The 17648-nt window shown below is 39.9% G+C and overlaps 1 protein-coding gene and 1 long non-coding RNA gene across 5 annotated transcripts in view; one reads left to right on the plus strand and one right to left on the minus strand.

The window, feature by feature from the left end:
* The window catches only part of CLYBL (citramalyl-CoA lyase), a 136319-nt gene that overhangs the window by 72207 nt on the left and 46464 nt on the right, over positions 1 to 17648 (minus strand). For all 3 annotated transcript variants that reach the window (XM_085888551.1, XM_085888552.1, XM_085888553.1), the window contains one exon: positions 15728 to 15935. In XM_085888551.1, the coding sequence (XP_085744677.1) occupies positions 15728 to 15935 (208 nt within the window). The remainder of the gene's footprint in view (positions 1 to 15727; positions 15936 to 17648) is intronic.
* The window catches only part of LOC147023300 (uncharacterized), a 91663-nt gene that overhangs the window by 46924 nt on the left and 27091 nt on the right, over positions 1 to 17648 (plus strand). The gene's annotated exons all lie outside the window — the stretch shown is intronic.

The following is a 17648-nucleotide window of genomic DNA, read 5'->3' on the forward strand; positions in this document are numbered from 1 at the left end:
ATTAAATAATGTTTTCTCTGGAACTGCTTAACCTATCGAAGCGAAAATATGCGGCTGTCATCCTCCATGACATCTGCATACATGGTAAAAATTATGAGGTCACAAGTCACATGGTTTGGCCGCCATCTTAGATTGAAGGATAAATATTAATTCATGTTTACTCTGGAACCACTACTTCTATATATGCGAAACTTCATATTTATAATTTAGGCTACATGGGAAACAAAAGTTTAAAATTTCAACCTGATCGGCCGTGTGGTTTGGCAGCCAGAATTATTTAATTATTTGAATCTGGTCGCCAGTAATAAGGAAATTGAACGCTTTGTGCTGCCCGGTTCGTAACTCGTCTGTTCCGCGCCGTCTCGAAGCAGGCCTGTGTTTGTATCACCATTAAATAATGTTTTCTCTGGCACCGCTTATCCGATAAATGCGAAACTTTGCGACTACGATTTAAGTCTCACGTTGTGTCAGTTGTGTCAAAGGCGGACGGACTGGGTACCCGGTCATCACTGCCAGCAGTTATAAAGTGGCAGTTCTAGTTAGGGTACCCTGTGAGTACAGGGTACCCTATTGTTTTTCTTCTGTTTATTATTAGGGTACCCTGTGAGTACAGGGTACCCTATTGTTTTTCTTCTGTTTATTATTATTATTATTATTTTTCTTTTTCCGCCGGCATTTTGCACCCTTTTTCGCTTTAAAAACCATTTTCTCTGGGATACTAAGTCCGATCGACACAAAATTTTCACCACAGTATGTATCTTTTTTGATAGCACAATCACGTTATAATTATGACGTCATTGGTCACGTGGTACGGTCGCCATCTTGAAAAAAGCGATAAACTTTGGACATCTGTATCTCGGAAACCGTGCAATGGAAAATTTTTTCGCTTGATACATTACTACGCTCCCTATGGGGAACACGTGTGATTTTTCGTGACGTCATAGGTGAAGCGATATTCAGTGAAAATTCGTCAAGTAGAACGCCATATAGGAAAAATCTGAAAAATTCTGAGCATCATCTACGCCTAAAATTGCTGCGGAAAATGTTTTCTTGACGTCATCGATGACGTAATTCGGCCGCCATCTTGTTTTTAGTGTTTTTAAAAAAAATCTTCTTCTCCAGAAGGGCTGGACAGATTAAGGCGAAACTTTACACGTACATTCCCCCTGATGTCCTCTTTCAAGTTTGTTAATTTGTTGTTGATACGTCACATGGTTTGGCGGCCATCTTGAAAAAACCCTAAAACCTTCAAACATCTTCTTCTCCAGAAGCGCTGGTCCCATGAAGGCGAGATTTCACAATTATATTCGGGACATGTATGCGATGCAAGTTTGTTAATTTCAAAGTGATAGGTCACATGGTTTGGCCGCCATGTTGGATTTAAGAAAAATATTAAATAATGTTTTCTCTGGCATTTCATAAGCCATCGAAGCGAAAATTTGCAATTGCCTTCCACCCTCAAGTCTGCATACATGGTAAAAAATTTTTACCTCCAGAAGTCACATGGTTTTTGGCGGCCATCTTGGATAGAAAAATAGACCTTATCAGATTTTCACGAAACTTCACACACTTGTTCGGGTCGACGATGGAAAGCAGAATTTAAATTTATGATAACATAGGTCACAAGGTTCGGCAGCCATCTTGGATTGAAAATGAATAAATTTTAAAAATCTTCTTCTCCAGAAGGGCAAGACAGATTAAGACGAAACTTCACAGATATATTCCCCATGAGATCCTTTCTCAAGTTTGTTAATTTCTTCTTGATCGGTCACATGGTTTTAGCGGCCATCTTGAAAAACCCTAAAACCTTCAAACATCTTCTTCTCCAGAAGCTGGTCCACTGAAGGGAGATTTCAGAACTATATTCGGGAGAGTAAGGCGATATAAGTTTGTTAATTTCGAATTGATAAGTCACATGGTTTGGCCGCCATCTTGGATTTAAGAAAAATATTAAATAATGTTTTCTCTGGAACCAGCTTAACCAAACGAATCGAAAATTTGTAATTATCATCGAGAGGGCATTATGCACGCATGATAAAAATTATGACGTCACACGTCACATGGTTTGCGGCCATCTTGGATAGAAACGCACCTTAACCGATTAACACGAAACTTCACAACCGTGTTCCAATACCCAGTTGGAAGCAGAATATAAATTTCTGATGTCATAGGTCACATGGTTCGTCAGCCATCTTGGATTGAAAAACAATATCTTCAAACGTCTTTTTCTCTGAAACGGCTGAACAGATCCAGGCGAAACTCGACCACTATGACACCGCCTCTCCTTGACGAATAAAAGTTCCAACCCCCTTTTGAGGTACGACGCAACGTTTGGCAGCCATATTGGATTGAAGGAAAAATATTAATTAATGTTTACTCTGGTACTACTGCATCAATAAATGTGAAGCATCACCTTTATGGTGCAACAGTCATGCGGAATGAGGGTTTGAAATTTCAACGGGATCGGGCGCAGGGTTTGGCAGCCATGTTGGTTTTAAGAAAAATATTAAATAATGTTTTCTCTGGAACTGCTTAACCTAGCGAAGCGAAAATTTGCACTTTATCGTCTACAATTGTGTTTGCACATGTGGTGAAAATTATGACATCCAGAAGTCACATGGTTTGGCCGCCATCTTGGATTGAAGGATAAATATTAATTAATGTTTACTCTGGAACCGCTTCCTCTGTATATGCGAAACTTCACATTTATAATTCAGGTGACATGCGAAACAAAAGTTTAAAATTTCAACCTGATCGGTCACGCGGTTTGGGAGCCAGAATTATTTAATTATTTGAATCTAGAAGCCAGTAATAACTTGAGAATTGAACGCTTTGTGCTGCCCGGTTCAGAACTCGTCTGTTCCGCGCCCTCTCGAAGCAGGCCTGTGTTTGTATCACTATTAAATAATGTTTTCTCTGGCACCGCTTATCCTTTCAATGCGAAACTTTGCGACTGTCATCTGCAGAAAGTCCCATGTTGTATCAAAGGCCGACACGTCTGGGTACCCGGTCATCACTGCCAGCAGTTATAAAGTGGCAGTTCTAGTTATTATTATTATTTTTCTTTTTCCGCCGGCATTTTGCACCCTTTTTCGCTTTAAAAACCATTTTCTCTGGGATACTAAGTCCGATCGACACAAAATTTTCACCACAGTATGTATCTTTTTTGATAGCACAATCACGTTATAATTATGACGTCATTGGTCACGTGGTACGGTCGCCATCTTGAAAAAAGCGATAAACTTTGGACATCTGTATCTCGGAAACCGTGCAATGGAAAATTTTTTCGCTTGATACATTTACTAAGCTCCCTATAGAGGGAACACGTGTGATTTTTCGTGACGTCATAGGTGAAGCGATATTCCAGTGAAAATTCGTCAAGTAGAGACGCCATATAGGAAAAATCTGAAAAATTCTGAGCATCATCTACGCCTAAAATTGCTGCGGAAAATGTTTTCTTGACGTCATCGATGACGTAATTCGGCCGCCATCTTGTTTTTAGTGTTTTTAAAAAAAATCTTCTTCTCCAGAAGGGCTGGACAGATTAAGGCGAAACTTTACAGGTACATTCCCCTGATGTCCTCTTTCAAGTTTGTTAATTTGTTGTTGATACGTCACATGGTTTGGCGGCCATCTTGAAAAAACCCTAAAACCTTCAAACATCTTCTTCTCCAGAAGCGCTGGTCCCATGAAGGCGAGATTTCACAACTATATTCGGGACATGTATGCGATGCAAGTTTGTTAATTTCAAAGTGATAGGTCACATGGTTTGGCCGCCATGTTGGATTTAAGAAAAATATTAAATAATGTTTTTCTCTGGTATTTCATAAGCCATCGAAGCGAAAATTTGCAATTGCCTTCCTCCCTCAAGTCTGCATACATGGTAAAAAATTTTTACCTCAGAAGTCACATGGTTTGGCGGCCATCTTGGATAGAAAAATAGACCTTATCCGATTTTCACGAAACTTCACACACTTGTTCGGGTCGACGATGGAAAGCAGAATTTAAATTTATGATATCATAGGTCACAAGGTTCGGCAGCCATCTTGGATTGAAAATGAATAAATTTTAAAAATCTTCTTCTCCAGAAGGGCAAGACAGATTAAGACGAAACTTCACAGATATATTCCCCATGAGATCCTTTCTCAAGTTTGTTAATTTCTTCTTGATCGGTCACATGGTTTGGCGGCCATCTTGAAAAAAAACCCTAAAACCTTCAAACATCTTCTTCTCCAGAAGCGCTGGTCCACTGAAGGGAGATTTCAGAACTATATTCGGGAGAGTAAGAGCGATATAAGTTTGTTAATTTCGAATTGATAAGTCACATGATTTGGCCGCCATCTTGGATTTAAGAAAAATATTAAATAATGTTTTCTCTGGAACAGCTTAACCAAGCAGAATCGAAAATTTGTAATTATCATCGAGAGGGCATTATGCACGCATGATAAAAATTATGACGTCACACGTCACATGGTTTAGCGGCCATCTTGGATAGAAAAACGCACCTTAACCGATTAACACGAAACTTCACAACCGTGTTCCAATACCCAGTTGGAAGCAGAATATAAATTTCTGATGTCATAGGTCACATGGTTCGTCAGCCATCTTGGATTGAAAAACAATATCTTCAAACGTCTTTTTCTCTGAAACGGCTGAACAGATCCAGGCGAAACTCGACCACTATGACGCCTCTCCTTGACGAATAAAAGTTCCAACCCCCTTTTTGAGGTACGACGCAACGTTTGGCAGCCATATTGGATTGAAGGAAAAATATTAATTAATGTTTACTCTGGTACTACTGCATCAATAAATGTGAAGCATCACCTTTATGGTGCAACAGTCATGCGGAATGAGGGTTTGAAATTTCAACGGGATCGGGCGCAGGGTTTGGCAGCCATGTTGGTTTTTAAGAAAAATATTAAATAATGTTTTCTCTGGAACTGCTTAACCTAAGCGACGAAAATTTACACTTATCGTCTACAATTGTGTTTGCACATGTGGTGAAAATTATGACATCAGAAGTCACATGGTTTGGCCGCCATCTTGGATTGAAGGATAAATATTAATTAATGTTTACTCTGGAACCGCTTCCTCTGTATATGCGAAACTTCACATTTATAATTCAGGTGACATGCGAAACAAAAGTTTAAAATTTCAACCTGATCGGTCACGCGGTTTTGGGAGCCAGAATTATTTAATTATTTGAATCTAGAAGCCAGTAATAACGAAATTGAACGCTTTGTGCTGCCCGGTTCAGAACTCGTCTGTTCCGCGCCCTCTCGAAGCAGGCCTCTGTTTGTATCACTATTAAATAATGTTTTTCTCTGGCACCGCTTATCCTTTCAATGCGAAACTTTGCGACTGTCATCTGCAGAAAGTCCCATGTTGTATCAAAGGCCGACACGTCTGGGTACCCGGTCATCACTGCCAGCAGTTATAAAGTGGCAGTTCTAGTTATTATTATTATTTTTCTTCCGCCGTAAATTTGCAAAATTTCCAATTTTTTTCGCTTTAAATGCCATTTTCTCAGAAATGGTAAGACCAATCGACACAAAATTTTCACCAGATATGTATCTTTTTTGATAGCATACATAATTGATAATTATGACGTCATAGGTCACGTGATACGGGCGCCATCTTGAAAAAACAGATCAACTTTGGACCTCTGTATCTCGGAAACCTTCTAGTGTAAAAAAATTTCGCTTGATACATTTGAACAAGCTCCCTCTCGGGTATACGTGTGATTTTTCGTGATGTCATCAGTGAAGAGGTATCCCAGTAAAAATTCGTCAAGTAGAACGCCACATGGCAAAAATTTGAAATTTCTTGAGCTTCATCTACACAAAAATTCATCGTAGAAAAAAAATATTTTGACGTCATCAGTGACGTAATTCGGCCGCCATCTTGTTTTTTTGTGTTTTTTTAAAAAAATCTTCTTCTCCAGAACGGCTGTGCAGATTGAGGCGAAACTTTACCGGCACATTCCCCCTGAGGTCCTCTTTCAAGTTTGTTAATTTGTTGTTGATACGTCACATGGTTTGGCGGCCATCTTGAAAAAACCTTAAAACCTTCAAACATCTTCTTCTCCAGAAGCGCTGGTCCAATGAAGGCGAGATTTCAGAACTATATTCGTGAGATGTATGCGATGCAAGTTTGTTAATTTCAAAGTGATAGGTCACATGGTTTGGCCGCCATGTTGGATTTAAGAAAAATATTAAATAATGTTTTCTCTGGTATTTCATAAGCCATCAAAGCGAAAATTTGCAAGTGCCTTCCTCCCTCAAGTCTGCATACATGGTAAAAAATTTTTACCTCAGAAGTCACATGGTTTGGCGGCCATCTTGGATAGAAAAATAGACTTTATCCGATTTACACGAAACTTCACACACTTGTTCGGGTCATCAATGGAAAGCAGAATTTAAATTTATGATATCATAGGTCACAAGGTTCGGCAGCCATCTTGGATTGAAAATGAATAAATTTTAAAAATCTTCTTCTCCAGAAGGGCAAGACAGATGAAGACGAAACTTCACACATATATTCCCCATGAGGTCCTTTCTCAAGTTTGTTAATTTGTTCTTGATCGGTCACATGGTTCGGCGGCCATCTTGAAAAAACCCTAAAACCTTCAAACATCTTCTTCTCCAGAAGCGCTGGTCGGATGAAGCGGAGATTTCAGAACTATATTCGGGACACGTAGGCGATATAAGTTTGTTAATTTCGAATTGATACGTTAGACGGTTTGGCCGCCATCTTGGATTTAAGAAAAATATTAAATAATGTTTTCTCTGGAACCGCTGAACCAAACGAATCGAAAATTTGTAATTATCGTCTACCATCGTGTATGCACGCATGGTAAAAATTATGACATCACACGTCACATGGTTTGGCGGCCATCTTGGATAGAAAAACGCACCTTTACCGATTAACACGAAACTTCACAAACGTGTTCCAATACCCAGTTGGAAGCAGAATATAAATTTCTGATGTCATAGGTCACATGGTTCGTCAGCCATCTTGGATTGAAAAACAATATCTTCAAACGTCTTTTTCTCTGAAACGGCTGAACAGATCCAGGCGAAACTCGACCACTATGACCGCCTCTCCATGACGAATAAAAAGTTCTCACCCCCTTTTGAGGTACGACGCAACGTTTGGCAGCCATATTGGATTGAAGGAAAAATATTAATTAATGTTTACTCGTGAACTACTGCTTCAATAAATGTGAAACATCAAGTTTATGGTGGAACGCTCATGCGGAATGAGGATTTGAAATTTCAACGGGATCGGGCCCAGGGTTTGGCAGCCATGTTGGTTTTAAGAAAAATATTAAATAATGTTTTCTCTGGAACTGCTTAACCTGGAGAAGCGAAAATTTGCAGTCATCATCCACCATCGTGTTTGCAAACGTGTTGCAAATTATGACATCACAAGTCACATGGTTTGGCCGCCATCTTGGATTGAAGGATAAATATTAATTAATGTTTACTCTGGAACTGCTGCCTCTATATATGCGAAACTTCAGATTTATAATTGAGGTGACATGCTAAACAAAAGTTTAAAATTTCAACCTGATCGGTCACGCGGTTTGGGAGCCAGAATTATTTAATTATTTGAATCTGGAAGCCAGTAATAACGAAATTGAACGCTTTGTGCTGCCCGGTTCGTAACTCGTCTGTTCCGCGCCCTCTCGAAGCAGGCCTGTGTTTGTATCACCATTAAATAATGTTTTCTCTGGCACCGCTTATCCTTTCAATGCGAAACTTTGCGACTGTCATCTGCAGAAAGTCCCATGTTGTATCAAAGGCGGACGGACTGGGTACCCGGTCATCACTGCCAGCAGTTATAAAGTGGCAGTTCTAGTTTATTATTAATATTTTTCCGCTGGCAATTTTGCGGGTTCTTTCGCTTTAAAAATCATTTTCTCAGGAACGGTAAGTCCGATCGACACGAAATTTTCACCATAGTATGTATCTTTTTTGATAGCAAACTTAAGTGGTAATTGTGACGTCATAGGTCACGTGGTACGGGCGCCATCTTGAAAAAACCCAAAAAATTTGGACCTCTGTATCTCTGAAACTTTCTAGGGTAAAAATGTTTTCGCTTCATACATTTGAATAAGCTCCTCAAGGGGAACAGGGGTGATTTTTCGTGAGGTCATCGGTCAAGAGGTGTGCCGGTCAAAATTTGTTAGGTACAACGCTGCGAAGGAAAAATCTGAAATTTCTTGAGCCTCATCTGCACAACAATTGACCGTAGAAAAAATATATTATGACGGCATAGGTCACTTGGTTCGGCAGCCATCTTGTTTTGGGAATTTTTTTTGAAAAAATCTTCTTCTCCAGAACGGCTAAACAGATTGAGGCGAAACTTTACACACACATCCCCCATGAGGTCCTTTATCAAGTTTGTTAATTTCTTATTGATCGGTCATACGGTTTGGCAGCCATCTTGAATTTACCCAAAACCTTCAAACATCTTCTTCTCCAGAACGGCTCGTCAGATGAAGGGGAAACTTCACAAACGTATTGGCCACGAGTAGGGAATATAAGTTTGTTAATTTCTAATTGATAGGTCACATGGTTTGGCAGCCATGTTTGATTCAAGAACAATATTAAATATTGTTTTCTCTGGAACCACTGACCCGATCAAAGCCAAACTTTGTGACTGTCATCTGCAGAAAGTCCCATGTTTTATCAAAGGCGGATGTGTGGGTACCCGGTCATCACTGCCAGCAGTTATAAAGTGGCAGTTCTAGTTTATTATTATGTATTCTTTTACCGCCGGCAATTTGCAGGTTCTTTCGCTTTAAAAATAATTTTCTCAGGAACGGTAAGTCCGATCGACACGAAATTTTCACCATAGTATGTCGCTTTTTTGATAGCAAACTCAATTGGTAATTGTGATGTCACAGGTCATGTGGTACGGGCGCCATCTTGAAAAAAAACGAAAAACTTTGGACCTCTGTATCTGAAACGGTGCGATGGAAAGTTTTTTCGCTTCATACATTTGAATAAGCTCCTCAAGGGGAACAGGGGTGATTTTTCGTGAGGTCATCGGTCAAGAGGTGTGCCGGTCAAAATTCGTTAGGTACAATGCTGCATCGGAAAAATCTGAAATTTCTTGAGCCTCATCTGCACAACAATTCACCGTAGAAAAAATATATTATGACATCATAGGTCACTTGGTTTGGCAGCCATCTTGTTTTGGGAATTTTTTTTTTTAATCTTCTTCTCCAGAACGGCTAAACAGATTGAGGCGAAACTTTACACACACATTCCCCATGAGGTCATTTATCAAGTTTGTTCATTTCTTATTGATCGGTCATACGGTTTGGCGGCCATCTTCAATTTACCCTAAACCTTCAAACATCTTCTTCTCCAGAACGGCTCGTCAGATCAAGGGGAAACTTCACAAACATATTGGCCACGAGTAGGGAATATAAGTTTGTTAATTTCTAATTGATAGGTCACATGGTTTGGCAGTCATGTTTGATTCAAGAACAATATTAAATATCCTTTTTCTCTGGAACCACTGACCCGATCAAAGCCAAACTTTGTGACTGTCATCTGCAGAAAGTCCCATGTTTTATCAAAGGAGGACGTGTGGGTACCCGGTCATCACTGCCAGCAGTTATAAAGTGGCAGTTCTAGTTTATTATTGTGTATTCTTTTTCCGCCGGCAATTTGCAGGTTCTTTCGCTTTAAAAATAATTTTCTCAGGAACGGTAAGTCCGATCGACATGAAATTTTCACCATAGTATGTAGCTTTTTTGATAGCAAACTCAATTGGAAATTGTGACGTCATAGGTCACATGGTACGGACGGACGCCATCTTGAAAAAAAAACAAAAAACTTTGGACCTCTGTATCTCTGAAACGGTGCGATGGAAAAAATTTTCGCTTCATACATTTGAATAAGCTCCTCAAGGGGAACAGGGGTGATTTTTCGTGAGGTCATCGGTCAAGAGGTGTGCCGGTCAAAATTCGTTAGGTACAACGCTGCATCGGAAAAATCTGAAATTTCTTGAGCCTCATCTGCACAACAATTCACCGTAGAAAAAATATATTATGACGTCATAGGTCACTTGGTTTGGCAGCCATCTTGTTTTGGGAATTTTTTTTTTATCTTCTTCTCCAGAACGGCTAAACAGATTGAGGCGAAACTTTACACACACATTCCCCATGAGGTCATTTATCAAGTTTGTTCATTTCTTATTGATCGGTCGTACGGTTTGGCGGCCATCTTCAATTTACCCTAAACCTTCAAACATATTCTTCTCCAGAACGGCTCATCAGATCAAAGGGAAACTTCACAAACGTATTGCTCACGAGTAGGGAATATAAGTTTGTTAATTTCTAATTGATAGGTCACATGGTTTGGCAGCCATGTTGGATTAATGAAAAATATTAAACTGTTTTCTATGGAATCACATAACCAATCGAAGCAAAAATTTGCAACAATCATCCTCCATGATGTCTGCAATCATAGTAAAAATTATGACGTCACAAGTCACATGGTTTGGCGGCCATCTTGGATAGAAAAACTGACCTTATCCGATTTATACGAAACTTCACACACTTGTTAGGGTCCCCGATGGGAAGCTGAATATAAATTTATGATGTTATAGGTCACATGGTTCGGCAGCCATCTTGGATTGAAAATGAATAAATTTTAAAAATCTTCTTCTCCAGAACGGCAAGACAGATTGAGACGAAACTTTACACATATATTCCCCATGTGGTGTTTTCTCAAGTTTGTTAATTTCTTCTTGATCGGTCACATGGTTTGGTAGCCATCTTGAATTTACCCTTAAACTTTCAAACATCTTCTTCTCCAGAACGGCTGATCTGATCAAGGGGAAACTTCACACACGTATTGCACATGAGTAGGGAATACAAGTTTGTTAATTTGTAATTGATAGGTCACATCGTTTGGCAGCCATGTTGGATTTAAGAAAAATATTAAATAATGTTTTCTCTGGAACCGCTTCACCAATCGAAGCGAAAATTTGCAACTGTCATCCCCCATGATGTCTGCATACATGGTAGAAATTATGATGTCACAAGTCACATAGTTGGGCGGCCATCTTGGATAGAAAAACGAACCTTTTCCGATTAACACGAAACTTCACAGAAATGTTCCACGACACAGTTGAAAGCAGATCTAATTTTTTTTTATCATCTCATGTATCTCATGTTGTATCAAGGGCCAAGGTCTGGGTAGTGCACACGAGTGGTGAATATAACTTTGTTAATTTCTAATTGATAGGTCACATCGTTTGGCAGCCATGTTGGATTTACAAAAAATATTAAATAATGTTTTCTCTGGAACTGCTTAACCTATCGAAGCGAAAATTCGCAAATGCCATCTTCCATCAATTCTGCATACATGGTAAAAATTATTCCGTCACAAGTCACATGGTTTGGCAGCCATGTTGGATTTAAGAAAAATATTAAATAATGTTTTCTCTGGAACGGCTTAACCTATCGAAGCGAAAATTTGTAACTCTCATACCCCATGATGTCTGCATATATGGTATAAATTATGACATCACAAGTCACATAGTTAGGCGGCCATCTTGGATAGAAAAACGCACCTTTTCCGATAAACACGAAACTTCACAGACATTTTCCACGACACAGTTGAAAGCAGAATATAAATTTTTTTGTCATCTCATGTATCTCATGTTGTATCAAGGGCCAAGGTCTGGGTAGTGCACACGAGTAGTGAATATAACTTTGTTAATTTCTAATTGATAGGTCACATGGTTTGGTGGCCATGTTGGATTCAATAATTATATTAACTAATGTTTTCTCTGGAACCACATAACCTATCGAAGCGAAACTTGGCCAATATAATCTACCCCCATGCCTGCATGCACGTTAAAATTATGACGTCACACGTCACATGGTTTGGCGGCCATCTTGGATAGAATAACGCACTTTGTCTGAAAAAGACGAAACTTCACAAACGTGTTCCACTACACGATTGGAAGCAGAATTTAAATTTATGATGTCATAGATCACATGGTTCGTCTGCCATCTTGGATTGAAAATTAATAAATTTTAAAAATCTTCTTCTCCAGAACAGCCAGACAGATTGAGGCAAAAATTCACACAAACATTCCGCAAGACATCCTTTGACAAGTTTGTTAATTTCTAATTGATAGGTCACATGGTTTGGCAGCCATGTTGGACTCAAGAATTATATTAAATATTGTTTTCTCTGGAACCACATAACCTATCGAAGCAAGACTTGGCTTCTATAATCTAGCCCCATGCCTGCACATATGTTAACAAGGACAAATGTGTCCAAGAGCCACGTCCTAAAGGTTTTGTCTTCACCAGAAGAAAAAGAACAAGAACTTAACAAGAAGAAGAAGAAAAAAACAACTTCCGATATTTCATCACATGCCTTGACGGAGCCAATAGCGAGACCAGTCATGGACGAGCGTCGTTCATGACAGGAAAATAGTGTATTTACGAAATTACAATACATTAAATTGAATAATCTTTAAATAGTAACGTGAACTTTTCGAAACTTTAAAGCAAATGTCCAAATATATTTAAAAGTTCATGATAGACGCTCTTAAAAGGCACCCTCAATGCGAGGATGTGTACAAGTGTTTAGTATTTCAGGAGATACGGATCCTGTATATGAAATAGTCGAGTCCTAAAGGATCTGTCTTCACCAGAAGAAGAAGAAAAAAAAAAAAAAAAAAAACAACAACAACAACAACGCCAAGCTCTCTTAATTTTAATTTAGAAGAGTAAATAATGAGGAGGAGTAATAAAATGAAGAACAATAAAATTGAAGAAGAAGAGTAATAAAATGAAGAAGAAGAGTAATAAAATGAAGAAGAAGAGTCATAAAAAGAAGAAGAAGAGTAATAAAAAGAAGAGTAATAAAATGGAGAAGAAGAGTAATAAAATGAGGAAAAGAGTAAGAAATGAAGAAGAAGAATAAAAAATGAAGAAGAGAAAAAACTGAAGAAGAGTAAAAAATGAAGAAGAGAAAAAATGAAGAAGAGTCGAAATTGAAGAAGAGTAAATAATGAAGAACAAGAGTAAAAAATGAAGACGAGTAAAAAATAATGAAGAAGAGTTAAAAATAATGAAGAAGAAGAGTAAAAAATGATGAAGAGTAAAAAATAAGGAAGAAGAGTAAAAAATGAAGAAGAAGAAGAAGAAGAAGAAGAAGAAGAAGAAGAAGAAGAAGAAGAGTAAAACAATGAAGAAGAAGAGTAAAACAATGAAGAAGAAGAGTAAAAAATGAAGAAGAAGAAGAAGAAGAAGAAGAAGAAGAGTAAAAATGAAGAAGAGTAAAAATTGAAGAACAGAAAAATGAAGAAGAGTAAATAATGAAGATGAAGAGTAAAAAATAACGAAGAAGAGGAGTAAAAAATGAAGAAGGAGAAGAAGAGTAAAAAATGAAGAAGAAGAGTAAATGAAGAAGAAGAAGTAGAAGAAGAAGAAGATTAAAACAATGAAGAAGAAGAGTAAAAAAATGAAGAAGAATAGAAAAGATGAAGAAGAGTAAAAATTGAAGAGTAAAATAATGAAGAAGAGTAAAAAAATGAAGAATAAGAGTAGAAAATGAAGAAGAGTAAATAATGAAGTGCTAAAATAAGACATGCTAAAAATTATGACGTCGTCACATTGTGTGGCGGCCATCTTGGATAGAAAAACACACCTTTTCCGATTAACACAAAACTTGACAGACGTGTTCCAACACACGGTTTGAAGCAGAATATAAATTTGTGATGTCATAGGTCACATGCTTCGTCAGCCCTCTTGGATTGAAAATTAATAAATTTTTTTAATCTTCTTCTCCAGAACAGCCGGACAGATCGAGGCAAAAATTCACGCACACTTTCCCCAAGACATCCTTTCACAAGTTTTTTAATTTCTAATCGATAGGTCACACGGTTTGGCGGCCACGTCGAATTTACCCTAAAACCCTCAAACATCTTTTCCAGAACGGCTGGTCAGATCGAGGGGAAACTTCACGTACGTATCGCACCCGAGTGGTGAATATAAGTTTGTTAATTTCTAACCGATAGGTCACACGGTTCGGCAGCCACGTCGGATTCAAGAACAACATTAAATATCGTTTTCTTCGGAACCGCTCATCCTATCGTCGCGAAACTTTGCGACCGTCGTTTAAGTCGAACGTCGTATCAAAGGCGTCGTGTACGGGTACCCGGTCATCACTGCCAGCAGTTATAAAGTGGCAGTTCTAGTTTTTTTTCGATTTTTTGACCACTTTAAAGGGCCGTTGCTATGCCGTTGCTCGGGACCGGGGTCCCATATTCGAAAGCACACGATTCCCAGAAATATTGGTCCTACCTACCAAACTTCATTGGAATCGGTTGAGTGGTTTAGCCCCTAGGCTTGACCAAAGTTTCGCGGACAGACAGACAGATGGAAATGTCCAGAATAAGGGTGCTCTAAGAGCAGCCAAAAATAATAATAGAATGCAATTATATAACATGGCAATAATAATCACAAACATATAATCCCTGCACTGGCCTAAGAACATCTGAGCTTGGTGAAAGCCAAGCTAATGTTCAATCAGTGCAGCAAGCGGGTATGCAACAAGGCTGTGAAGACCAATGAAATGTTGCTCCAACAGACAAAAGGGCACACTAGTTTATGAAGCTCAGTGATGTTGGCAGATTTACAAGCATATGGGAGAAGAACAAGCACAAATGGCAGGTGAAAACAGCAGAGAGAGGATGTGCAAGAGCAGCTGACTGGGTTTTAGGACACGTGAGCTGATGTCATCCGGTCCAGTAGCGGAGTCAGAGTCGAGGGTTGAAAGAACCTTCTCTTCCTTCTCAGGTGCAAAAGACTCAGAATCCAAAAGCATTTGGGGACAGGGAAGAATGGGTACTGAGAGTGAGCGGTGAGAGACAAGATTTGAAAGCAAACACAGGATTGAGGCATTCAGCCTTTTCACGAGCAGAGTCGTCTATGGTGCCAATTGAAGTGAGAGAAGGGATGGAGGGGCAGCATACCCCAGTGACAGACTTAACAAGGCACCACCAGGTTTTAGAGGAGAGAGAGAAGTTTGAAAGTTCATTCTTGAGGTTGGTCAGACGTTGTTTTCTGGCCCTCCTGAGAATAGACACACTTGTTGCGGAGTTTTTGGAATGCACTGAGATTGCCTTTGGTTGGATATGCCTTCTAAGAAGAGAAGGCAAGTTGTTTCAGAGCAACTGCTTTACCACAGGGTTCAGTGTACCATGGGCAGGAACAAGGGTTGGATAATTTCAGTCGAGAGGGAGAGGGAGAGGGAGAGACAGGTTTCTGTGGAAGAATTCCCAGGCTTAGTTAACATCAGGGACTTTTTGAGATATCCTACACACAAACAGACAGAGAGACAGAGAAACAAACAAACAGACAGAGAGGGGTGAAAACATAACCTCCTTCGCCTTCGGTGGTGGAGGTAAAAATGGAAATTTATTTGTATGCAGGTAATCTTGCATTTTAATTTCGGCCTTGAAGTCCACATTGAATGTCCTTGCAAGAACAATTGTAATCTTGAAATTTTATTCACCTCCTCTATTCTCTGAGCATTTATTCAGATCAATTTAATCATGCAAAATCAGCAAAATAACTGTCGTGATTGGAAATCGTCAATTAATACACAAGCCCAATAACAATTTTCATAACAAATATTTGGTTTCACCGCCAAACATCTAATCTCAAATCAACACCGACCTTCCGGTTTTGTGCAACTCCATCTTCACAGTCCATGATGGTACAGTCAGCATGCAGGCCAGGTAGTTTGGAGATCTTGTGTTCGTCATCGCCTGGCACATAGAGAACAGCACGCCGAGGTACATACCGTGCCTCACAGTGTTGGTGATGTCGAGATCCCAACAGCGAAATGGATGGCAGACCTATAATTCTCGTGGCCACAGGGAAGCTGGCAAGGTTAAAAGACGAGAAGAAAATTGAACAAAATGGTTCACATTTAGGCCAGAATACATCCAAATCATCAAACAGTACATGTTTCAATAATTACCGACTGGCACTTATTTTCATTTGTATGTTAGTGCTCTTCATAAAATAAAAATACATTTCAATTTATTCTCCCTTATTGAGCATTTCACTAGGTTATTGTTGTGGTTGTTGTATAGCCCGGGACAGTTCCCTCGAACAAGCCATAAAGATCCCCAAATCCAGGATGCACTACCGGATTTAGGGGTGGCCAGGTGGGGCCATGGCCCCGGGGCCCCCACATTTAGGGCCCCCCACAATTTCGATGACATTTTGAAAATCCCTTGAAAATGTGCTTCTAAAGTTTTATTGTCGGTGAATGAAGATTGTAAACTCTTTGTAAGGATATCTTTTCAAAATTGTCCATCATTGTGAGGGTCCTTTTCAAGCTTTGGCTTTTTCAAGCCGTTTCTTCCATGGTCCACAGAACGGATCCAACGTGGTCAAAAATTCCCGGGGCAAGCCTCAGGCATTGGGGGCCCGCATTCGGATCTTTTTTTGGATCGATCATCGATGCTTCAGATGGTTGAGCATGACCAACTAACTACGGCACTGCCCGCTAGAGCCCAGCAAGCACAGACGGAATACAGAGGTCCAGCCAGAGGAGAGGTGAAAAGGTGAAAGTCGATATGGTAAAACTAGGCCAGGCCAGCACAGCACATGGCCGGCAGGGGTAGTATTGTACACACTGAAACTGCGGCTGGCAGGGAACGCTGTCAGTACCCTGCTTACTTGTGCGCACAGCACAGTAACACGGTGTTACTTTCTATGTTCCAGGTGTGTGAAACATACTTGTTGTTCGTGCTTCTGGTATGGCCCACGTGCACTCTGACAATATCTCGGTTACTCGGTACCTACCAGCTGCAGAAACCACAATGAGCGGCTTCGGTGATGACAGGCACAAATCCAGGGCTCCACGGAAATATGACAGTGGTGCTCAAAAGCAGAAACGTTCCAAGGAAAAAGATGAAAGACAAGGCCGTCGTCGACAAGACCCAGATAATCTCAGTTTTTTTCACTCCTGCACAAACAGGCAATTTGTCCATGACAGAGGCAGGAACACCAACAGAGACAGAACAAGCGGATTTGGCAACGGAACCCCTGCGTCAAGATTCGTCCAACATCTCGGAAGGTTCCACCGATGAAGAACATGCATCAGATGAAGAAGCGCGAGATATACTGACTGATCGTGGACCTGGCTTTGCCAATTGCATTGGATGTTGGCCTCCTGAGCGACCGTCATCAGAGATGATCGACTACTGGGCATCACGAGATTTGGAGCCCCTGCAGAATTCGACTGGTCCCTTTGATTCATCCATACAGTTTGTTGAAGGTAGGAAACGCTGCTGCTCCAAGAATCTTTTTTACCGTAGACTACAAAACGGAGAGTCCGTGAAAAGGTCCTGGCTTTGCTTCTCCACATCAACACCGGAAAACTGTACTGCATCACTTGCAAGCTCTTTGGAGGCGCTACTGCCCTGGGCGGGAAAGGATTCAATGATTGGAAGCATGCCAGTCGTTCTATCGAGGTGCATGAGCATTCGCATGTACATTGTGCGAATATCATCCGCTTGTTAGACAGAGCAACATCCAAAGGGTCGTGTGGACACTGAACTCGTCAAACAGGTGAGTGAGATTG

The sequence above is a fragment of the Eptatretus burgeri genome, chromosome 7 (assembly GCF_056783735.1).
Source record: "Eptatretus burgeri isolate ZD-2024b chromosome 7, Ebu_testis_v1, whole genome shotgun sequence".
Classification (NCBI taxonomy): Eukaryota; Metazoa; Chordata; class Myxini; order Myxiniformes; family Myxinidae; genus Eptatretus; species Eptatretus burgeri.